Source organism: Solanum tuberosum, unplaced genomic scaffold (assembly GCF_000226075.1).
Source record: "Solanum tuberosum cultivar DM 1-3 516 R44 unplaced genomic scaffold, SolTub_3.0 scf00040, whole genome shotgun sequence".
NCBI classification, from domain to species: Eukaryota; Viridiplantae; Streptophyta; class Magnoliopsida; order Solanales; family Solanaceae; genus Solanum; species Solanum tuberosum.
Window position 1 is genome coordinate 488,291 of NW_006238964.1, and position 24,905 is coordinate 513,195.

Below are 24,905 nucleotides of genomic sequence, written 5' to 3' on the forward strand. Positions count from 1 at the left end.
GCCACTCTTGTTCTCTCCCTCGCCTCTCTCGTTTTTTATACAAACGCAAGTGTATAAAGTGTGTTTGTGTTTGTATAAAGCGAGAGAAAATTGTATATATACATATATTTTCGTTCCCTTCTCTCCCTTCTCCCAGATCTCGCTCGCCACTCTCCTAGATCTCGCTCACTCGCCTCTCTCACTGTATTCAATTGATCTTTTTGTATATGTATACCAAAGCAGATTATACAACTGCTTTCTTTTGTATATGTATAGTGAAATATACATATTTATGTTTGCTATGGAGCACAATTATGCAAATTTTGATATAGCATACAAATATAAATTTTGTGTTTGCTATATGTGAAAGTTGTTCAAAAATTTATCATCATTCGTTTCACTTAATTATCGGTAATGGAAACAAATCAAGAAAAAATAAGGTGTATTTAATATGAAGGAATATGTAAATATATCTTTTGAAAATAAATTTACTTTTTTTCAAAAAATATTTGTAAAAAAAAAGAAAAAATTAAACTAAAAATATCTATATGTATAATTTAAAAAACATTATGAGGTCGGGGTACTGTGGGGGGGGGGGACCATGAGTGTTGAGCGTGTGTAAATCATCATTTATGAAACTTTTTTTTCCGATTTCTACCAAGAAAGTTATTTCATGTTTTTCTTAATATTTTATTTTTTAAAACACTTGATCAATTAACCATAAGATATTAAAAACTCAAAAAATGGTCTAAAATGCCCCTCAACTATTTGAATTGGTACAAAACTATCCTTTATCCACCTTTCGTCCCTCAAATACCTTTGACGTCAACCTTTTGGGTCAGAAATACCTTCGATATTAACTCTCTGGCTCATATGGTTGACGTCAGGGGTATTAGGGGGGCGAAAGGTAGATGAAGGATAATTTTGTACCAATTCAAAAAGTTGAGAGGCATTTTAGATTTTTCTCCGATAAAAAACAATTATTTTTTTCTAAAAAAAATATTCTCCTCACTACCAAACACACCTCAAAGAGTACAATGCTGATGTGATTATATTGTCCTTTCTTGGGTTTTCACCATTCTTGAATAAAGATATGTGATATATGGCCTCTGATATTTTGGGGAAAATTGAGAGACCAAGATAGTTAAGCGAGTGTACACATATATCAAAATCAATACACTAAATTAGTTGTTCAATTTTATTTAAGAAAATAAAAATTATAATCTTAAATTTAAAATGTGAAATATACTAAAATATCTTTTAATTTTATAAATTTATCATGTGAAAAGTTAAAATTGAAGAATTACTACAAAGAAAAATGATAATTTATTTTTAAAAAAAGGATAATAATATGACACACCTAACATATTAAAAAGAAGGGAATATTGTTTTCGTATAAAATAATATTCAGGAGAATAAACATTATGCTGGGTGGCTGGCAATAGCATGGCTCCTAATAAAGATCAAGTACTGGCGGCTTTTTGTAATTCACTCAAAAGCCGCGGCAATTAGCATTAGTATTCATTATTTTGTTTTAACTAGACTATATTTTTTGTCCTGTAAAATTGATTCTTTCTGTTCAGTCAATTTCATAGGCCCATTGGATCCTTTTACTGTTGGATATTTATAAAAGAATACGTGCAATATCTAACAACAATTGGTCCCCAATCTCTACAAAAGCATTTAGTCTGTCTTATTGTTAGATTTTTCCTTATCAACACTCAATTTTTTCGAGGAATACGTCGTCTTGATTGGCGGCTTTTCTCAATTATAAGAAGCCGTCTCCTGTGTGTTGCTCCACTCTTGTTACTTGGAAAAATATTTGTCATATTAAAATATTGAGTAATTCATTATCTTTTATTTTAATAAATGTGAAAGGAATTAATGTAATAAAAAAAGTTTAATACGAAATGAAATTAATAAGATAGTTTTTATCAAGTTACTTTTTAAAGAGTGTAAAAGATAAACATGACAAGTAGAATGGATGGAAGAGACTATTTTTTTTTTGTATAACGGTGTTTAATTGAGCATGAAGCTTAAGAGATATTTCTAAAAAACATTCATTTTTTAGTTATCGATCTTTTTTCACTCTTTGATAGATGGCTTTTGGTTCTCGATCTCATCCGATGAACAAGTTTAGATCTTTATTTTGTGTCCTATTCTTTCTTGTGGATTCCCAATTTTTGAAGAAGTTAGCCGCCCATCTCCAGCTCTAGAAGAACCTTACTTATAGCTAATCTAGAGAGCTTTACTTTAAGATAGCATTGACAGTGAATTTTGAATCTCTTAACTTTATATATCATGTAATTTTTGGTCAAGGAGGTTCTGGTGAGCACCCTCGCCCCCTCCAAGGCTCCAAGTCCACCCTTACATATAACAATTTCATAGATAGATTAAAAGGGAAATAATACCACAAAGAAGTAAACAATTGGATTCTTGGTAATTTAGGCGAGGCACTAAACTACTCCATAATTAGCAGTTAATTAAAAAATTTCTAAAACACTTAATTAGGCCAAAACAAACAAGCTAGTTAATGAACATTTGCCGGGAAGTGTCATGCTAAAAAAGCAAATTACTAGGAAAATAGACTAGGCATGAACATCTAGTTTTTATCAATTTTACGAAAAAATTTAATATGGTTGAGGCCCAACCAACAATAGTTGTATGAGACTCCATTCAATTTTTTACACTTGGATTTGTGGGTCCCATTTAAACACCACAAACTCTCTCACCTTCATTTTTTTGCAAATTTCCCCCTTTTGCCTCCAAAATATTTTAGCTCCTCTGTTCAATATTCCTCTCTTTTCACCATTTTTTTTAATTCTTTGTGCTCTTTATTAATTAGTAACTTGATTAGCTCTTTCTTTCCCATTAATCATTTCTATCTCTCAACTAAATCAATTTAAAAAATTGCCACCTCTCAACCAATTCAATTAAAATATAATTATTCCTCGTAGCTTTAGAAAAAAAATCTTTGAAAAATTTCATTTTACATCTCAAAAAATTGAATCAAATCCCTAGGATCGGATACCTTTAAAAGATAAATTTTGAATGAAAAATTCACACACAGTTTATATTTGTATTAAGAAGTATTCATTGAATATCGAAAATCGAACTAAATAAAAATTTAGTCAAATTGAATATTTCTTTTACTTCAATTTATTTAAATTTTTTTGACATAATCAGTTTTGGTTTCAAAGTAAAAATAAATCAAAAAACCACCAAACTGATTATAAAAATATCTCCCTCTTTTAATTTTATTTACTTCAATTTATGTGTGTGTGTTGTGTAAAATTAAATTTTTACTCTATTTATTTGTAATCTAGGTGTTACCTTTATATAAATTTAATTCTATTTTTTCACTTTCTAGTTTGATTTGTAATTTTATTATGATTATTTTAAAAATTGATTTTATGTTCAAAATGACTTGGTTTTTAGTCCTTTAATTATTCATTATTAGTTAATTCAACTGTCATCAATCAAAACTAAATTCTTTTTTAAAAATTATACCGAAAAAAGCTCACCAATGTGTAAGTGAGAGCATAATAAGTATTCTAAAATCACTCGTTCTTCAATTATTTTTTTAGAAATATTTTGTATTTGGTGTTGCACTTATTGTTGAAAATTTAAGTTATAAGTCTAAAAAAATCAACCAAAAAAATATATAAATCAAGAAAAGAAGGCTATAATTATAGTGGAGTTTAATTCTTTAATCATATTAGCAATCACGGGAAAAAAAAGGCTAAAACTTGAATTGATATTAATTTACATATTTCTATTTGACTTTTGGAAAATAAAAATTTAAGACTATTAAAAATAAGAGAGAGGTAAAATACTTATTATGAGGAAAATGGGGGAATTTAAAAAAATGAAGGTGAGAGAGTGTATGGTGTTTAAATGGGACCCACAAATTCAAATGTCAAAAATTGAATATAGCCTCACACAACTATTATTAATTGGGCCTCAACCATACTAAATTTTTTCCAATTTTACGATGTCCAATATCCGGGCCCAGGCTAAAGTTTTTCTTATTTCTTTTTGTTGCTTCACCCACTTGTTATTCTGTTAACAAAATTTATTATTTCAACTAATCATTTCACTTTGCAAAATATCAATGATGGAGTGATAATAATTGATTAAAATTAGATAAAGGCACGAGTCACACAACGAGAATTTTTTCCAAAAGTAATCAAACGAAAGAAAAGTATCGATACCTTCCCCACCATTCACATGCATCTATTATTATATACATGCAAATTTACATTATAACAAAAACAATAATTCAATATATATCAAATTTATTCCACGTAAATGCCATACTGTCTTTTTTGAAAATTTGAATCTCATATTTCAGAAAAATAGCGTATGTATATTTTTTCGATAAGTTAATAATATAAAAATAAAAAATAGAAATGTTGAAATTAGGACCAATGTCGTGACTCATGGATATAAAACCCCCACCATTCCGATCCAATTTTTCCACAACTCTCCTTTAAATTTCTTCATCCAAAATGACACGTGTCAAAGATTTTTTCGCCGAAATGTTGGATTCCGGCAAACAAATTGATTTTTCTAAAAGGAAGAAAAAAATCTACTTGGCCATTGTTGCCTCAGTCCTGCTCGTTGCAGCAGTAATTGGAATAGTCGCCGGAGTTAAATCTCGTTCGAATAACTCCGACGATCATGCAGACATAATGGCCATATCCTCTTCAGCTCATGCCATCGTAAAATCTGCGTGTAGCAACACTCTACACCCCGAACTGTGTTACTCTGCAATTGTAAATGTTACTGATTTCTCAAAAAAAGTAACAAGCCAAAAAGATGTGATTGAATTGTCCTTGAATATCACTGTCAAGGCCGTTCGACGCAACTACTATGCAGTCAAGGAACTCATCAAAACTAGGAAAGGTATGTCTCGACAGGTTAAACTTAATATTATAAAAATTAATGTTCTTAGAAACACATTGATGCCATATATATATACCAATTCTCGGTCATCTCAACGTATCTTGTTTTAATTAATAGGTTTAACCCCACGGGAAAAGGTTGCGCTGCATGACTGCCTGGAGACGATGGACGAGACACTCGACGAGCTCCACACTGCTGTAGCAGATCTGGAACTTTATCCCAACAAAAAATCATTGAAAGAACACGCTGAAGACCTGAAAACTCTAATAAGTTCCGCAATTACAAACCAGGAAACTTGCCTCGACGGTTTCTCTCACGATGAGGCCGATAAAAAGGTCCGCAAGGTTTTGCTGAAAGGCCAAAAGCACGTGGAAAAAATGTGCAGCAATGCTTTAGCTATGATCTGTAACATGACCAATACCGACATTGCAAATGAGATGAAATTATCGGGCAATAGGAAGTTAGTAGAGGATAGCGGCGAGTGGCCGGAGTGGTTGTCCGCCGGCGACAGGAGATTGTTGCAGTCGTCGACGGTGACGCCGGATGTGGTTGTGGCGGCCGACGGAAGCGGAGATTACAAAACGGTGTCGGAGGCGGTAGCGAAAGCGCCGGAGAAGAGTAGCAAGAGGTATGTGATTAGGATAAAAGCAGGTGTTTACAGGGAAAATGTGGATGTGCCGAAGAAGAAGACGAATATTATGTTTATGGGAGATGGCAGAAGCAATACAATAATTACCGCAAGTAGGAATGTGCAAGATGGCAGCACTACCTTCCACTCTGCTACAGTTGGTAAGTTACAATTAATTTCAAATTTTAATTTGAGATTATTATCTCAACGTAACCCCATAGATAACTACTTATATAAGGTAGAGTTAAATGTTACGAATAATATAATTTTTTACTTTAATACTTTATAGATAACTACTTATATAAGGTAGAGTTAAATGTTACGAATAATATAATTTTTTACTTTAATACTTTATAGATAACTACTTATATAAGGTAGAGTTAAATGTTACGAATAATATAATTTTTTACTTTAATACTTTATAGATAACTACTTATATAAGGTAGAGTTAAATGTTACGAATAATATAATTTTTTACTTTAATACTTTATAGATAACTACTTATATAAGGTAGAGTTAAATGTTACGAATAATATAATTTTTTACTTTAATACTTTATAGATAACTACTTATATAAGGTAGAGTTAAATGTTACGAATAATATAATTTTTTACTTTAATACTTTATAGATAACTACTTATATAAGGTAGAGTTAAATGTTACGAATAATATAATTTTTTACTTTAATACTTTATAGATAACTACTTATATAAGGTAGAGTTAAATGTTACGAATAATATAATTTTTTACTTTAATACTTTATAGATAACTACTTATATAAGGTAGAGTTAAATGTTACGAATAATATAATTTTTTACTTTAATACTTTATAGATAACTACTTATATAAGGTAGAGTTAAATGTTACGAATAATATAATTTTTTACTTTAATACTTTATAGATAACTACTTATATAAGGTAGAGTTAAATGTTACGAATAATATAATTTTTTACTTTAATACTTTATAGATAAGGTAGGAACAAGTAAAGTGAAAAGCAAATAAACATATGGTTCATTCAGAACTTGGGTACTGCTAAGCTACTATCTAGGATCATCATCAGTCCATATATAGTACTTCACTCTAAAGTTTGTCAAGTGAGTAGCATTTAGGTTGATTTATTCTCACTGTTAATTAATAAAAGAAGTTCACTAATTTACCTTTAAAAGGAGAAATAATAATTAAATGAGACTTGACTAAATATTACTAGTTCAGTAGTAGACTATTCTTGTTTGGTAGTAGTTGTGCAGAATTTAAGAGTTGTTTGGTACAAATATGAGATATAGTTATCTCATTATTGTACTACAAATAGAGAGATAAATAATTTAAGATTAACTAACACTTGTAACCAAATACTCTTGTTTTTTATCTGTCACCAAACAACATACCCCTACTTGTACATTATTGGTGTAACGAATCTCACGTCTGTAAAGGTTGGATAAAAGGCATATCTTATGGCAGAACGATATAGATTTGTCAGCCACTTTTTGCAAGTAGTGTATCTATCAGCTTGTGATATAGATCACTAGAATCTGCTTTCCAGCTGGGGTTGCACTCCCTTTCCCTTAAATACTTCATAGAAAAAGGATTATCTATTTTCCCCTTGTACGGAGTAATATTTTACTACAGTATATAATTTTCTATTGGCAGCGGCCTATAATAATCGTTTCCTTTGATTACGGTCCGATAAGAACAGCTCACGGGTACATTCTTAGCTGCTAACAATAATAGAGGAGAGACACCCTCCACTGTTTTTGTACTTTAGTCGCTGAGATATTTTTTCAAAATGTAACATGACAATTGTCATATATATATATATATACATTTATTAATATTGATGAGTTGTCCAAAACAGAAATGACATAGTAACTAATTTCATGCAGCCGCGGTGGGGGAAAAGTTCTTGGCCCGGGACATAACCTTCCAAAACACAGCAGGAGCCTCGAAGCATCAAGCCGTGGCACTTCGCGTGGGGTCTGATTTGTCCGCATTTTATAAATGTGACATATTAGCTTATCAGGACACCCTCTATGTCCACTCCAATCGTCAATTCTTTGTACAATGTTTAGTTGCTGGTACCGTTGATTTTATTTTTGGAAATGGTGCTGCTGTTTTACAAGACTGTGATATTCACGCCAGGCGTCCTGGTTCGGGCCAAAAGAACATGGTTACTGCCCAAGGAAGAACTGACCCCAACCAGAACACTGGTATTGTTATCCAGAAATGTAGAATTGGTGCAACGTCTGATTTGAGACCGGTGCAGAAGAGTTTCCCTACGTATCTAGGAAGGCCGTGGAAAGAGTATTCGAGGACTGTGATCATGCAATCGTCGATTACTGACGTGATTCAGCCTGCTGGATGGCATGAATGGAATGGGAATTTTGCATTGAATACTCTGTTTTATGGTGAGTATGCAAATACAGGGGCAGGAGCAGCGACCTCAGGAAGGGTTAAATGGAAAGGGCATAAGGTAATTACAAGTTCAACTGAGGCCCAAGCTTATACTCCTGGCAGTTTCATTGCTGGAGGTAGTTGGTTGAGCTCCACTGGCTTCCCTTTTTCTCTTGGTCTTTGAAACGTAAAATGATATTCGAGGGAGTACTATTTTGTTTCAATTACTTATTATTGGTGCCATTTTTCTTTAGAGAAGTGGTTAGTTTGATCAAGCCGTGGAGACCTAGGGTGCAGGGCATTGGCATTGCCATTTGGCTGACGGCAAAAATAACAAGATTCATCCACGAATTGGAGTATTGGAATTGTGTTTTATCAACTTCTATTCGTGTTGACGAATTTCAGTGATGTATTGTACATGTTAATATTAACTATTGTGTTTATCTCAAGTGAAAAAGCAAAAGAAAAAAAAAGAGAATTTATGCTTATACTTGGCCTATATCCTAACGTCTCCAATTGCTGACGGTTTATTCTTTACTATTATTCCCTTAAATCTCAAGTAATAATAAACTGTATCTTAACAAATCAATATGCATTAATCAAAATCCTTGAGTACACTAAAATAAATAGGTATAAGCCACGAGATTCCTTTTATAATCCATTGTCAACTAAAATTAGTGATGAACTTTTATTGTTTAACATAGAAAATGTCCATCTAAATTGTTTTTTTTAGGTAGTATACCAGCTCCTTAAGATCAGCTCCAAATATGTTTATACTTTATACCATCCCGCTATGGGGTTGAAATGAAAAGGAATTCACCCTTTTAACAATAGACCAGTTGAATCATTCTGCTATATATGTGGTGGGCTTGGGCCTGGAGTTGTTTCTCTCTTACTTTTCTTATTAGTAGGAATTTTACAACATGTTCAATAGAAAACCCATATAGTGAAGAAGTAATCAAGTCCATATGTGAGAGAAGGTATCTTAAACCAATTAACATGGCCTATCTCTTTCTTGATCAACATTCTCCATTTTGGTTAAGTAATAGTTTAACACTTATCTATGTATAATTGGAAAGTCTATACTAACTTACCAATCTTAACCATCAAGGTTTGTGGTTACCTATATCAGGAATATTCCATATTCCTACTATGCAGATCCTCCTCTTCAATGCTATCTCCTTATTTGGTGTAGAGATATCTCCCTCTTAATGTATATTATTAGCTTTCCTTATTTGTGGATATTTCCCTTACTAGTTATTTATTTCCTTTCATGTCGATGTACTCTATTATGTATAAAACAAAGACAATTGTACATCAATAAAAGTAAGACTTATCAGGAATATGACTCCTTCCCTCTTAATAAGATGTGTTTTGTTTGAATCATGTGAATGAAAAAATCTAAGTAGAAAATGCTTTTCTATTTATGCAACGTGAATCGAAATTAGTCTAGGCCTCAAAAATTAAAATAGATACAAAACACCTAATGGATAAAAAAAAAACTTATAGTCTATAGATGAGGGACATGAGTAGAGAAAGAATGTTATAAGGCGCAATTAGCGGAGAATGGAGGCAACAAAAATGATACTTTGTCTAAACTCAAATGGGATCCACACATGCACCCCTTCTTAACGGTTTGTTGTTTCCATGTGTATACACTAAAAATGATCACACACATTATATTACTTGTATTATTCATCATTGTGCTGGATTAGATTACTAACATTTCCACCCACTGCTTAATTTTTAAGGCACACGGCATGCGTACGCGGCCCGTTCCTTCCATTTGCATTGACCTTCATCGCACACTGGACTTGCCGGCCGCGTATTGCCATCATTCCAGCTGCATATTAGTTTATCATTACACTTAGCAATTCAGAAGTGGAAAAAGTTAATTATTATTGTAAATATATGAATATTAACTAGTAAAGAGATCAAAAGTGAATATTTCAATGTGATTTACTTAGCTATCATAATGACCAGAGTTTAAAATTATTAATAACTGAAGGATTAAAAATGCTAATAGACAATATGTATTTTGTGAAAATTCAATTATTGTATATTTTTCTTGTTCAAATGCTATTTATTCTGTGTATGGGTTTCTGCTGGCTCTCCATCAAGCTATTGATGAGAGGCGAATGAAGTAAGATATTTTACTTAGACAAAGTCCATCCAAATCATCCCCAAAATATAGAGAAACAGACAGGCCAGCTAATATCATTATTTCTGCTTTGCAAATTAAATGCATACCTGTCACACGATAGAGTGATCAAATTACACAAAAATAATAATAAAGTAAGCCCGGTATACTAAGTATTCCGCAAGATGCCAAGTTCCGGTTATACTATCAGATAAAAATTTACTTATAAGATTATGAATTTCAAAATATCTAGAAAAAAATCCTTAGACTAAAAATAATAAATACCTATAACGTAAACTCTGTACTTATTAATTCCTGTTGCTTATTGTGCTCACGATGGAACTCAGACTCGGAAGATAACAATCATGTTATTTTAATAATATAAAATGATAAGTTGTGTCGGGCCACTAAATTATTCAGGAATCAGGAATGAGATCTTTAACGACATGGAAGCATCTCGGAAAAAGTGAAGCCCCATTTGTCACCTAAACTTTGTATAAAAATGGCATCCTTCAATTAGAATTCAGAACCAGACACAAAAGATATCTCAATACAAATTTTTTTCATATTCCAAAAAACTCAACATCCCCATTTACAAGTTACAAAATCTGAAGAAAAAAAAAACAAACTCAGAAATTCATTCAGTTTCTTCATCAATGGATACAATCAAATCTTTCAAAGGCTATGGCAAAGTGGATGAGTTGGAAGAACAAGCTTTCAGGAAGAAAACCCGTAAGCGTCTCATTATCTTAATTGTCTCTGCCATTCTTCTCCTTATTGCAGTTGTAGGCATAGTTGTTGGAACTGTTGTTCACAAAAACAACGATTCGAAACAAACCTCTTCTACTGCTCAATCCCTGGAAGTTCTCTGTAGCTTAACTGAGTACAAAGATTCGTGCTTATCAAGCTTATCATCCTCAAATATCACTGATCCAGAAACGCTGTTTGTACTTTCTTTGAAAATCGCCATGGATGCGGTCAAGAATATGTCTTCTGGACCGCAGAATTGGGGGAAATTGACTAAAGAACCCAAAGTACAAAGGGCATTGAAAGTCTGCGAGACTGTATTCGACGATGCAATTGATAAACTTAACGACTCTGTTTCATCGGTGCAAGTGAACGGAGGCGCAAAACTGCTTTCAGGACCCAAAATCGATGATCTCAGAACTTGGTTGAGCTCGACGCTTACAGATCAGGAGACTTGCTTGGACGCACTCGAAGAAATGAATGCCACATTCGTGAACGACGCTAAGCTGTTAATGAAAAATTCGACTGAATTTACCAGCAACAGTTTAGCTATTGTGGCTAACATTTTTGGGATTCTAGGTAAATTCAATATTCCGATTCACCGGAAATTGTTGAACATTGGGGAATTCCCGGAATGGGTAGCAGCGGCTGACCGGAGACTTATGCAGGAGGTTAGTCCGAAACCGGACGTGACAGTGGCAAGTGATGGTTCCGGAAATGTTACGACTATTGGAGAAGCAGTGAAAATGGTGCCGAAAAAGAGTAAAACGATATTCGTGATATATGTGAAGGAAGGTGAATATGTTGAGACAGTGAGAATGGATAAGTCTCTTTGGAATGTCATGATGTACGGCGATGGCAAAACTAAGACCATTATTTCCGGCAGCTTGAACTTCATCGATGGAACTCCCACTTTTGAGACGGCCACATTTGGTAAGTTTTCATTTAATAAAAATTTTCTCGCACCGATTATTCACACAAAATACAAACTCATTTCATTTGTTAGTTATAGAAATTCAAGATTACTGGGGTGATTATTGAATTTGCATGGTCAAGTACTAAATTAGCCAACTGTATTATGTTTTCAGAGTAATTATTTAGATCTTTCTTCTAGTTCTAAAAACTACTAGTTGCTGATTAAAATTGTACTACAAGGTTAAAAGAAAGGGTCAACGTTTTTTGTTAAGAAAATTTTTAGTCTTAAGATTTTAGCAATAGATTATTTAAAAACTGGTTCTATAGGATTTTTGTCAAAAGGTAGGTTGGTCTAAGAAATTGACTTTGATCTTTTCTGTTTTGTTTTTGCGGTTGTACATATTTAAATGTTTATTACAACTTGATGATCCTCGATGAGTTAAAAGATATTTTCGATGATACACGCTTTTTGAGTTGATGTTTGAATTGAGTTAGACATGAAATTTATTTTTATGATAACTAGGCTCATCCCAGTGAATTATTTAACTCTATATTGACCCATATTTTATACTGTTCATGCTCAAAATATCTAATCCTGAACTAAGCATCCCAATGCTTAGTGAACTCGTGGATTCATGTTATGGTCATATGGTGTGTTGGCATGTGGGCTTTGATGGCCTTATCTAACTGATTCAGTGTCATCAGAATGCACATGGTTTTTGTTTGTCGCCATGTGATTTGATGTCTCAGTTTGCCACCCAATGTGAATTCAGTTGCCGACTGGTGGAGTGGTTAGCTGAGGCTTTCAATTGACATCATTAATTGTTCATTTATCATTTTGCCCTCTCTTTTTGTATTTAGCCTAATATTCCTTTTGCTGAAAATGAGAGGAATTAGCTAATGGTACAATTTTTTTACCTGGTTGGTTAAATTAAATAATTTGGTTCATTTTTGTACGTGTATCAGCTGTTGCTGGTAGAGGCTTCATTGCCAGAGACATAACATTCAAGAACACCGCTGGGGCCGCAAAGCACCAGGCAGTGGCCATGCGTTCAGGGTCCGATCAATCTGTATTTTATCGATGCTCCTTTGATGCCTTCCAGGACACCCTCTATGCTCACTCCAACCGTCAATTTTACCGCGAATGTGACATTACAGGTACAATCGATTTCATGTTTGGTAACGCTGCGGTTGTTTTCCAAAGTTGTAAAATCCAGCCCAGACAACCATTACCCAATCAGTTTGTGACCATTACGGCCCAAGGCAAAAAAGACCCAAATCAGAATACAGGCATGTCTATTCAAAAGTGTGATCTTTCACCATTGGATGATCTGAAAGCTCTAACATACTTGGGCAGGCCCTGGAAGGACTACTCTACAACAGTAATCATGGAGTCCACTATTGGTGCATTCTTGAATCCTCTTGGTTGGATTGAATGGGTCAGTGGTGTGGAGCCAGCCAACACCATTTTCTATGCTGAGTATGCCAACACCGGCCCAGGTGCATCTGTGACCCATAGGGTCACATGGGCCGGTTATAAGTCCAGCATTACCTCAGACCAGGCGGCCCAATACACCGTACCGTCTCTCATACAAGGCGATACTTGGTTACCACAGACAGCAGTTGTCTTTGATTCTACCTTGCAAACATAAAAAAGTATGGACTAAATTAACACGGGTTTGCTTCTCTAGGAAGTATATTAAAAAATTCAGTTTCTTTTTTCTTTGAAGAAAAAAAAGTCCACTTCTTTTTCCGGCAGTGACATTCTTTTAACCTGTATGTAAGATCATGTATGTTTTATAAAAGCATTGTGAACAAAACTGACAAATGTTGCTTGTAATTTAATTTATTAATTATAAAAGCTTTGTGAACAAAATGAGAAAAGTTGAGACAAGTCAACAAAGGGAGGCTCCTTAGTTGTCCTAGTCTTTCTTGGATAGTATTGATAACTATTAAAAAAACAGCTAAAATAAGATGCAGTAATTATTCGGTCAATTCCTCGATAGATATGCTCTTGATCTAATTCCAATGATTCGAGGAAAGCAATGAATTTTCTCACTTAGCTTGATTTATAATTTTCATGTGATCGCTTGTAAAGATTTTGAACCGAGTGTATAATTAGGATTAAAAGAAGGATAGTCATTTCGAAAAGTTTTTCATACTCATTATTTATTAACAATTGAACTTAAATTATTACACCTTCTTTCCTTAATTATTTGTCAACTTTTAAATTGGTACACATATTAAGAAAACAATGATTGACATAGTGTGTTTACTAATTTACCCTATTAATTATGAAGTTGATGAATTAAAAACTAAAGATTTTCAAGAAGTTGTACCTTTTTCAAAGTAATTAATTGAGGTATAATAGGTAAAAAATTTTTTATTCTTTCATGATTAGTCAAGATGAATAAGTAATTAGGGATAACTAAAAAAGAAAAAAATGGAGAAGTAATTAGGGACAAAGGGAATAATTGATTAGGATGAAGATGACTTGATCACGATTCACGCCTATCTAGAATTTAAAAAATGGTTTAGTAGACGTAAAAGAAGAACCTTAGAAGAATTTATGAAAAACTATTTTTTTGTTGGACGGGAAGAATTCATGTATTAAAAAATTACTCGGGGAATGATTTTGGTGGAGAACAAGATGCAGAAAACAAAGTTGAGATCGTTCAATCATGTGAAGAGTACATAATCCAATGCCCTAGTGTGAAGGTATGGGAAGTTGACTATGGATGGTTCCAAAAAAAGGTATAGGTAGATCATAGAAGTATGACATGACATGAAGTTTAAACTTATCAAGGACATACCTATAGATAGAAAGTTGTGAATGACACATATTTAGGATAAACATTTAGTAGGTAGTAGTGCGTTATCTTGCTATTCATCCGTACTAGTAGATGTAGTATTGCTTCTGTAGTTATTGGTCATTCAATTATGTTATTATGTGTTGTCATGTATTTCGACTATCATATTACGTTGCTATATATAATTACTTTTCTATTTCTATCTGTTATTTTTTGTACTTCTATTATTTCTTTTTCAGGATTTCTTTGGACTCCTTTTTTTTTTTTAACCGAGGGGCTATTAAGAACTACCGATCTTCTTTTAAAATAAATTCAAGATTTGCTTACATTGTGCTCTTTTCATATAGTAAGATTATATAGTTTAGTTTCTAATTACATAAATATTAATATTAAATCAAAGAACACAAACCTTACTGATTTCTAATTAATACGAAACTTAAAAAAAATTGATACCATATCTCTTGATACAGGGGGCGGCGATTGGGTAGTCGCCATCGACAGAATACCCATAGATTAGTTCTCTATTAAAGTACCTAACGAAACTATCCTCACGAGTCAAAGGGTACTGATTCTCCGCCAAAAACGTGGGCCGAAAGTCAAAAGTGCTGCGAAAAGTGGTAAAAAAGTTGCCGCTCTTCACTCTCCGCCCACTGTTCGCCAAATCCAGAATGCGGAGATTCGTAGCTGATAAAGCCAAGACTCTCATCAGTAGGAGCAGGACCACCTGTTCGTCTTCTTCTCCTATTACTACTTCTACTTCCGTGTTGCAGCGGCTCACCTCTTCTTCTTCTCAATCACAATCACCTGCTGTTCTTCGTTTTTTATCCACTTCTTCTGATTCAATGGCTTCCGATTATTCATCCACTCCGATCACTCTTAACAACGTTAATCCAAAGGTAATCCTATTTCTTTTAACGGTTGATTTTGAATTTTTATTTTTCTGCTAATGCTCTAATTGACTTGAGCTTTTTTTAGTTTCACCCAATTTAAGGATTTTTCAAGTGTTTCGTGATTGGTTTCTTTACATATTGATTTAATTGGTCCTTGTCCGTTATGTATGCTCCAGTAAGAAAGTCCCTTACTTCGGCTATTAAGAATTTTCATTTTAGGCTGGCCTGTTTGGACAGTTGAACGGGGAGAAGGGAAGTTGTGCCCATTCTCTATCCGGGCACGAGCAGGAAAATAAAAAATAATGGAAAAGCGAAACATGTACCTGATGTAACGACATATTCAAAAATACTTGTGATCCAATTTGATAGGTTGTCCACAGAAAGGAAAGAGTTTACACCGCATAACTTTTTTAATTTTGGCTTTTCTCTGTGTTTATATGTTTTCTTTATAGGTTAATCTCTTCCCAAAAGTGTAATATTTTTCATCTATTTATTCTTTACATACTTTAATTAGCCTGATACCAAGTAATGTCTACAAATTATTATACCAACGAGTAGTGTATGTGACGTCTATATAGTTTATTTGTTTTAATTGGGGTGTTTATGATTTGTGATGTTTGTTGCGCTAAGCATCACATCTGATTTGACCCTAGATCATTGGCGTGAATACTATAATTTTGCCCTGTTCTGGTGTAGGATTTTACTATGGCCTCTACAGTCAAATGACTTGATGTATTACAACTCATTTTTGGTTTCAGGTTTTGAAATGTGAGTATGCTGTCCGCGGAGAAATCGTCAACCTTGCTCAGGTAGTTTTGGAAGTCGATTTTACTCTCTAGCTAGAGTTGAATGCTTAATCTTGCAATAAAAACAATATATTGATGGTGTACTGTGCGATGCATCGTCATGCAGAAATTACAACAAGACCTCAAGGATAATCCAGGCTCTCATCCCTTTGATGAGGTAGCAATTCTTTTGGACTTGGTTTTTTGTTTCCATTTAAGCTATAGTATTGCATATCTTAATGAATTTTGCTTCTTTCACTTTTAACAAAGCTTAATATTGGTGACCTAGAGCTTTATTGTTGTCTAGATCTTTTCTGCACTCATTCCTCTAATTCATGCAGATCTTATACTGCAATATTGGAAATCCTCAATCCCTGGCTCAGCAGCCTATTACTTTCTTTAGGGAGGTGAGGATAAGGTTTTTGATTCTACATTATGTTTATTTGTTTCATAGATCAGCATCTAAGGAGGCTTCCTTTGTTAGGTCCTTGCATTATGTGATCATCCACTTATTTTGGACAAAAGTGAAACGCAAGGTTTGTTCAGGTATGAAGTTTGTGTATCAACCTCAGTGCACCTTGTAGCTCAATGAAACATTTTATATACCTTCGTTTTTATAGATGTCTGAAGAAATGGAGTTGACATGGCTAATTTCCGTAGAAAAAATATTTCCCCCTGTATTTTTCAAACAAGGTACAGTTAAGTCTGCTGCTACAGATGGAACCTTTAGTCCTTGCTATTGTATAATAAATAATTTGCAGTAGGAGTAAGAATCAAATTTTAATGATTGTATTCTTTTTAGTTAGAATCAAATTATAATGATTGTATTCTTTTTAGTAAGAATCAAATTTCAATGATTGTATTCTTTTTAATTCTTTTAAGTCAAATGTCAAGGTTTAAAACCAAGTGATACTTATTATAATTTGTGCAAGTGATCAATAGTTTACTATGCTGGTGAAAACAGCCATTAACGTAAGATGAAATGTTCATCACTATTCCTTGGAGAAAGCATGAGGGTAACATAATCTTTACAAAAAGAGACATAATACAAAAGCTTTTCATGCCCCCAAAGTTCTATGCAATTATTTAGCTTGTAAAGAAGGTGTTGGTGACACTGTTGCAGTTTGCTATTAAATGCTGCTTTCATTCTGCAACAAATTGGAAGTTCCTCGTTCATTATCAATAGAATTCCCTGGGCACATGTCCAAAATGCAAAGTCCCAGGAGAAGCATGCAACTTGGGGCGATGGGCATACTGTGGGTGCTTATTTATGAACCCAAATCCCTTGCTGTCAGATAACATATACTTGAGTTTTCTATTTCATGTCAACTTGATATATCAAGTAATGTTCATGAGGCCTGACAAAAGTAAAATGTATAGGGCGTGGAAGGTTATGATGATTGAGAAGCTTTAAGTTGCATATTTTTGAGATAATTGATGATTCTGTTCTAGTTGCACCTAATTTCTATGGGTATTGTTTTTTCTTTTTAGCTTCAAAATGTATACATATTAGCTTCAAAATGTTTGATGATTCTACCCTTCGGGGTGGCCCAGTGGTTTGAGCTTGGGACTTCCATGTTGGAGGTCTCAAGTTCGAAACCCCTTGCTTTTGCAAGCAAGGGGTTTGCCTTCTGGGTCGAGCTCGTCGCACCAGGCTTGCCTAGTGCAGGTTACCTATCCTGTGTGGTTTTGCGAGCTATTGCATAGGAGCGAGGTTTTACCCTGTGCGCACCCAAAGGGTAGCGGCTGCGGGTTTCCCTTGTCATAAAAAAAAAAATGTTTGATGATTCTGGCTATAATCAAACTCCTACCTTTTTGTGAATTATGCTTTACGTCTCATACAACCAGTCAGAAACTGTGTGAAATTGTTATTTTGATGTCTTCCATTTTCTCTTACCTTTGTAGTGCGGATTCAATAGAACGAGCTTTCCAGATCCTCGACCAAATTCCTGGTAGAGCAACAGGTGCATACAGCCACAGTCAGGTGACTATATCTTCTATCGTATTGTCCTAGATTTGCAGCCAGTAAAATCATAGAACTTATTGTTATGTTTTACTAAATCTAGGGTATCAAAGGATTACGTGATACAATTGCTTCTGGTATCGAAGCTCGTGATGGCTTCCCTGCTGATCCAAATGATATCTTCTTGACTGATGGTGCAAGCCCTGCGGTAAATGTTTGATCTCATAAAGTTATTTGTACAACTTTGAAGAAGTAACTAAAAGAATAGCAAGATGTTTATAATGTTGGGTTTTCATCTTCTATTCAGGTTCACATGATGATGCAGTTGCTCATCGGGTCAGAGAATGATGGAATTCTCTGTCCCATCCCCCAATATCCTCTTTATTCCGCTTCAATTGCTCTCCATGGTGGCACTCTCGTAAGTGCATTTGCTTCAACTTATAGTTTGGTCAGTGTTAGTTGTGTAGTTGTCTTTGAATGCAACTACCAGATCTTTATAGAAAAGATATATATTAATAAGCTTGGTTAACCTGCTTACTTGTGGAAGATATTATTGTAACCTATTATTAAATGAAAAATGACCTGATTGACTTACTCTTCAGTTGAAGGTAACCAAACAGCATCCTCTTATGTATGCTTTTATCTGGTATTTTAGGTTCCTTATTATCTTGATGAGGAAACCGGATGGGGACTTGAGGTCTCAGAGCTTGAGAATCAGCTGAAAACTGCAAAATCCAAGGGGATTAACGTTAGGGCTTTGGCTGTGATCAATCCAGGCAACCCAACTGGGCAGGTAATGTTTTTTAAGATTTTGGAATCTCATCGTACCTCTTTTTTTTTTTTTAAAAAATAGAGTATGTGATTTATGTTATTTAATGAGAACCAACTGTGGTGGAAAATGCTGATCTGCCCTTTCCCAATAATATCTCAGAATGACATGAACAGTTTTCTTTGTATACCTTAGGTTCTTGCTGAGGCTAACCAACGAGAAATTGTGGAATTCTGCAAGAAAGAAGGCCTTGTTCTTCTGGCGGATGAAGTGAGTCTATTCCCCTCTAGATGCTTTTTTGCTTTGTTCTGATAAATTACTTTGCTTCCATGGCAATTTACCAGTGAATCTCCACTTGTTTGGGAGGGTTCACAATGTTTTCCATTCCTGAGATTGTGCAATTATTAATATTCTAAATTATTAGTCCTCTTTTATCTTGTGGAACTCATGCAGGTGTATCAGGAAAATGTTTATGTGCCTGAGAAGCAGTTCCACTCATTTAAGAAAGTTGCGCGCTCTATGGGATTTGGAGAAAAGGACATCTCTTTAGTTTCTTTTCAGTCTGTGTCAAAAGGTAGATATTTCTGCCTCAATCCAGCCCCCCCTTGTTGGTTGTCTTTCTCTTTCGTTTGTCTGTATGTCACTAAGTTATGGGGAGAAGGGGAGGGTTTCATTTTTACAAATGCATCTGATATTTTTGATCTTTTAATCCTTGTCTGTTGCAAATATTCTTTACTGGCTTTAGGATTCTATGGAGAGTGTGGAAAGCGAGGAGGTTACATGGAGGTTACTGGATTTAGCCCTGAGATAAGGGAACAGATATACAAAGTGGCATCTGTCAATCTGTGTTCCAACATTTCTGGTCAGATTCTTGCAAGCCTTGTCATGAGCCCTCCAAAGGTTGGTAATTCTATGTTTGTGTAACGCATGGACATTGCATTCTGAAGGAGTGAAATTGATATTGAGACTGACCCCAACTAGCTTTGGATTGAGGTTCAGTTGTTAAGTGGAGTGGAGTGTCCACCTTCATCAATACAATATTTTGGAAGTGGTAGCAATTTTCTATACCCAGAACGAGTAGCTCAATGACTTTCTTGTTAATTTTGTCGAGTTGTTTCTGAATCTTTTGCTACCGTTTAAATAGGAATTTTGGTTTAAGGATAATTGCATGAGGGAATTAGATGTAGGGTAGGAGTTTTTTTTTTAATCATGTTGGTATGATTATAGCATGATCAAAATTTTCATACACATCTTTTTCAGATCACTGCAAAACAATATAAACCAGAGCAAGAGAGATAATATGAATTTTGAATAATCTGAAGTGACGAAATGTACAAAACAAATGAGATTACTGCAGGGAAAAAGGACACCTTAAAGTGGAAGGACAGCTTTTTTTCTATTAACTTAGAAGCATGTTCGGAGGTTCCTTTTCTCCGTGTTATAGATACTTAACTATCAGTACTTGCTTTATTGATTTCTGCAGGTGGGTGATGAATCATACGAATCTTTTGCTGCTGAAAAAGAAGGGATACTCTCATCCTTGGCAAGACGTGCGAAGGTCAGTAGAATCGGCATATCCAACTGGTGGTGACTAAATAATGAACTAGTTTTCTGGTGCAGTAGTGAATTGTTTTTGGATCATGTACCTTGCATCTGAAAAGAAGGCTGGTTAAAGTAGGAAGCGAAAATGATGTCTGAAATTTTCTTAAAATAGAGATGTCCCAAATTAATTTCCTCTAGAGTTCTATTTTAACTTTTCAAAAATGGCATCTAAATTTTGTGCCTACTTTTGGTGAATTATATCTCTAATTGGTACGTTTTTTTGTTTTTCTTCTGTGTCTGGCAAAATTTTGACTAATTTGTCAACAGACACTAGAAGATGCATTCAGCAATTTGGAGGGAGTAACATGCAATAAAGCAGAGGGTGCAATGTATCTATTTCCACGCATCAACTTACCCAACAAAGCAATAAAAGCAGCAGAAGAAGCTAAAACTGCACCAGATGCATTTTATGCTCGGCGCCTCCTTAATGCCACTGGAATTGTTGTTGTCCCAGGCTCTGGATTTGGCCAGGTGATTGTTATATTTTTCACCACTTGCATCATGATATTCCTAGTATTAATATGGTTGGTAACTATCATCACTACAACACCAACAACGTACCCAGTGTAGTCCCATAATTGAGGTCTAGGGAGGGTAGAGTGTACGCCAAGTCACAAACCTTACCCCCTACTAGAGAGGTTGTTTTCGATAGACCATCACTAATTTTTAAAAAATGAACATGGCTTCACTGGGATTGATTAAAGATCAACAAGCAACTTAATAAGCATTTCCTAAAGAGTTTTAGTATCTTTACCTTTAAAAGGAAAAAAAATTCTTTACCTTCGTAAGGGTTCAATGAAAAATGAACTTTGAAAAGTTATTGGGCAAAACAGATTTGGAGGATTTTTTTCAATGGGAGAAACAACAACTGTTTCTGCAGTCAAGGTTTGTCTTATTCGAGAAACATTCCTTTTGTCAAGACACTGATTAGTTTGCATACCTGGTAGATGTTAAAATTTCTCTGTTTTAATTTGAGAACTAAGGGGTAGTTGTTACACTACTGTTTATTGAGAACTGCTCGTTTTGACTAAATCTGTTTTTATTTGTTACATCCATGAAGCGTCCTGGAACGTGGCATTTTAGGTGCACAATATTACCTCAAGAAGAGAAGATACCAGCTATTGTATCTCGTCTTACAGAATTCCATAAGCAGTTCATGGATGAATTCCGCGGCTAAGGAGTCTGGGGGTACATTCTATTGGAGACTTGATCATAGATAATTTTTAATAAGCCATCTTTGTATGTTTTATTTCCATTATCACCAAAAACAGGTAAGTTTCAGTAGTGAAAGCTGATATAGGATTGTTTGGCACATACAAGTTGGGGTTTGTTTATTCTTCTTATTTGTACTTGACTTGACATTGATCCTCTCTCCTAGATGATCAATGTGAAGATTGTTTTGTAAGCCAAGCAGGTAAAGCTTTAGCCAAAGTCAACATGGTTAATTGAAATTTAAACGTCTTGGTCTTTTTGCAATCTTATTTTTAACGCAGGCAGTGTGTCACTTGCAACTAGTAATATTCAAGCCAACCAAGTCCAGTTTTATATCACCACTGGGCAAGTTATAACCTCGTTTTTATTGACCGTTCATATCTAGTCTGAGGATTATAGTTGCATATGCAGCATGACTTTAGTCGCAAGAGCACTAGAGCAGTGGGTTTAGAGAAGGCTGTGTTTCCTTTTCTTTTTTTTTGATTCTGATAGCCGAGAAATTTTCGAAGACTTATGGTGTAAGGCGGGTAGTTTTTTTTTATTTTTTTACTTCCTTCGTTTTCCACTTAAATGTAGAGTTCTTATTTGTTGTAGGGTTTGAACTTGCCATGTGCACCTAATTCATACAACACATGTAGTTTTATATTTCCAATCCACAACACATGAAAATAGAAATTTCAATATGCACTCTATAGTTGGACAATCCTTTATTGATTTGAATATATATAGGTTCTTAATAGCAATATCAATTAAAAAGGAAATATGACATTAACTTAACAATAAATGTTCATTCGTATCAAATATTTATACCTAGCTAAACAATTAACCTTCAGAATTGATAAATTAAAGCGAAAATGTAAAGATATAAATTATGTATCATATACATTTATTAACTTATGTAAACATCGGAAAGATATAATTTTTGAGAGGAAGGCAAGCAACTTACCATAAATACTACTATCTCACAAATCACGGTTTCTCATATTAGAACCCGAAGCAATTAGCGATTGAGGAGGTTGTTCCATAAGCTTGACGGGTGGTACATAGCTGTTGGTGTTGAAGTCATATTTAGTTTAATCCTTTTATTTCAGTTTTAGTTCTAGTTGGACAAATTCAGGTAGAAGTTAAGTTGTAGAGAGTAGAGAAGAGGGAAACAAAGAGATTGATAGGTGTCAAAGACTGTGATACTCTCATCAGCAATACCATACCACCTGTTCGTCTCCAATTACTTCCGTGTTGCAGCACCGCACCGCTCCTCTTCCCTTTTATTCTCCATCTGCCGCTTCTCCACTCATCACCATGATCTCTTCCTTCTATGGCTTCCGATTATTCATCCTCTCCTATCACCCTTAACGACCTTAATCCAAAGGTATTTTTCTTCTTTTGACTTCCACTACAAGGTCCAATCACGTCATCTAGTACAAGACATAAAAAAAAAAAATGAAAATTTGTGATTGACAAAAAAAACCCTTCAAAAACGGGTCAAAACTCATTTTTCAATTTCGAAACTCATCTTCTAAATTTCTTTCGAAAAATCAAACACTGTTTTTTGAGTGAATAGACAAACGGGAGCTAAGCTCAGGTAGTTGTTTATTTGTTTCAGGTTTTGAAATGCGCATATGCTATCCGCGGAGAAATTGTCACCCATGCTCAGGTAGCTCCCAAGCTCAATTTTGCACTAGCAGCCCATGTCACTCTAATTTCAGCTTATTTTGGTTGAAAAAAACATCTACCATGCATTGAAGGTGTTCTTTGTGATGCAGACATTACAGCAAGACCTCACGGAGAATCCAGGCTCTCATCCCTTTAATGAGGTACGTAGACTTTGTTTTTCGTTACCATTGTAGTTTTAATAGTGCATATCTTAAGGAATTATTCTAACAAAAAGTTAAATATAAGTGAGTTGGAGCTTTGTTAGTTGTCTAGTCATTTTCTGTAATATTCTCTAATTCATGCAGATCTTATACTGCAATATTGGGAATCCTCATTCCCTGGGTCAGAAGCCTATTTCTTTCTTTAGGGAGGTGGGAATAAATTGTTTGACTCTACATTCTGTTTTCCTTTTTTAATCTCAATAGAATGATTTCTAAGGAGCTTTCTTTATTAGGTCCTTGCGTTATGTGACCATCCACTTCTTTTGGACAGAAGTGAAACAAAAGCTCTGTTCAGGGATGAAGTTTGTTTATCAACCTTGGTGCACCTTGTAGTTCAATGAAACAGATCATGTACCTACGGTTTCATAGGTGTCTAATCTCTATCTGGAATTGACATGACTAGTTTCCATAAAACAAATGTTTCCCCCTGTATTTTTCTAATGGTATGGTTAAATCTCCTGCTACTAGTGATGGAATCTTTTATCCTAATATCGTATAGTGAATAATTTGCAGGAGTCAGATTCAAAGTTAAATGAATGTATTCTTTTATTTCAAATGTCCAACTTATAAAATCAAGTGATTATTACTGTAATCTTTGCAAGTGAGGAAACATGAACTACGAGGATGAAAGTGAGCTGTCAACGTAGGATGATATGTTTATAGCCATTCAGTTGAGAAAGGAAATGGAAAAGCTAGTTGGAAAGTTTATAATATTTGTCTTTTTTATGAAAGATCAAATGTTTTGTAAGGTACTAATGCTGCATTCCTTCTTCACACAAATTGGAAGTTCCCCATCATCCATTATTCACAGAATTCCCAGTGCACATGTAGAACATACAAGTCCCCCATGGGCTGATGGGCAGCATCCCCATTATGATCACAAATCCCATGCTGTCAGATCAGATGTACTAGAGTAGCTGTCACGACCCGATTTCTCAAGTCATGATGGCACCTACTATAACCCACCAGTAGGTAAGCCAACCTCTAACCCGGAACAACAAGTAATGTGTCTGAGGGTAGAAACTAAACAAGAGTAGGCAAATAACAATATAAACAAATACATACGAGAATGTGGACCCGGGATCAAAATAATACTGTAGCAGGCTGATGGCATAATAAAAGCGTACCTGTGATGACATCGTCAGATGCCTCAGCCGTCGCCCTCGCCGGGGCTGCGTAGAAATGGCCCTGAGCACCTCTGCCCGATGCATCTGATCTACCACCTAACCTGCCTCCCCGAGCTTCGCCTCTGGTACCCTGTCGGCTGTCCCGACGACCCTGGTCCTGACCACC

General features: G+C 34.7%; 3 protein-coding genes across 6 annotated transcripts in view; all 3 read left to right on the forward strand.

The window, feature by feature from the left end:
* Window positions 1-4,503: 4,503 nt before the first annotated feature.
* PEST2 (pectin methyl esterase) lies at window positions 4,504-8,378 on the forward strand. Its single transcript, NM_001288040.1, is given in 3 exon segments — window positions 4,504-4,887; window positions 5,005-5,676; window positions 7,398-8,378. Coding segments are annotated over 3 exon segments (1,731 nt in total). The 5' UTR covers window positions 4,504-4,520; the 3' UTR covers window positions 8,090-8,378.
* Window positions 8,379-10,360: 1,982 nt separating this feature from the next.
* Window positions 10,361-13,527, forward strand: LOC102588428 (pectinesterase 3). The gene is made up of 2 exons (XM_006342834.2): window positions 10,361-11,725; window positions 12,674-13,527. The coding sequence occupies exons 1-2, from the start codon at window positions 10,702-10,704 to the stop codon at window positions 13,357-13,359; spliced, it is 1,710 nt and encodes a 569-aa protein (XP_006342896.1). The 5' UTR covers window positions 10,361-10,701; the 3' UTR covers window positions 13,360-13,527.
* A 1,451-nt stretch (window positions 13,528-14,978) lies between these two features.
* Window positions 14,979-24,905, forward strand: part of LOC102588758 (alanine aminotransferase 2-like) — an 18,615-nt gene continuing 8,688 nt past the window's right edge. The window contains exons 1-15 of one of the 4 annotated variants that reach the window (XM_006342835.2): window positions 14,980-15,413; window positions 16,166-16,216; window positions 16,320-16,370; window positions 16,534-16,599; window positions 16,677-16,738; window positions 18,098-18,176; window positions 18,259-18,363; window positions 18,463-18,573; window positions 18,811-18,948; window positions 19,120-19,194; window positions 19,378-19,498; window positions 19,670-19,824; window positions 20,408-20,482; window positions 20,794-20,997; window positions 21,587-21,983. In XM_006342835.2, the coding sequence (XP_006342897.1) occupies window positions 15,186-15,413; window positions 16,166-16,216; window positions 16,320-16,370; window positions 16,534-16,599; window positions 16,677-16,738; window positions 18,098-18,176; window positions 18,259-18,363; window positions 18,463-18,573; window positions 18,811-18,948; window positions 19,120-19,194; window positions 19,378-19,498; window positions 19,670-19,824; window positions 20,408-20,482; window positions 20,794-20,997; window positions 21,587-21,703 (1,638 nt within the window). In that variant the 5' untranslated portion in view covers window positions 14,980-15,185 and the 3' untranslated portion in view covers window positions 21,704-21,983. Of the gene's footprint in view, window positions 15,414-16,165; window positions 16,217-16,319; window positions 16,371-16,533; window positions 16,600-16,676; window positions 16,739-18,097; window positions 18,177-18,258; window positions 18,364-18,462; window positions 18,574-18,810; window positions 18,949-19,119; window positions 19,195-19,377; window positions 19,499-19,669; window positions 19,825-20,407; window positions 20,483-20,793; window positions 20,998-21,586; window positions 21,984-22,711; window positions 23,108-23,341; window positions 23,393-23,501; window positions 23,553-23,696; window positions 23,763-23,845; window positions 23,908-24,905 lie in introns of those variants that run through there. The other 3 variants (XM_015306728.1, XM_015306729.1, XM_006342836.2) reach the window with 3 other exon arrangements.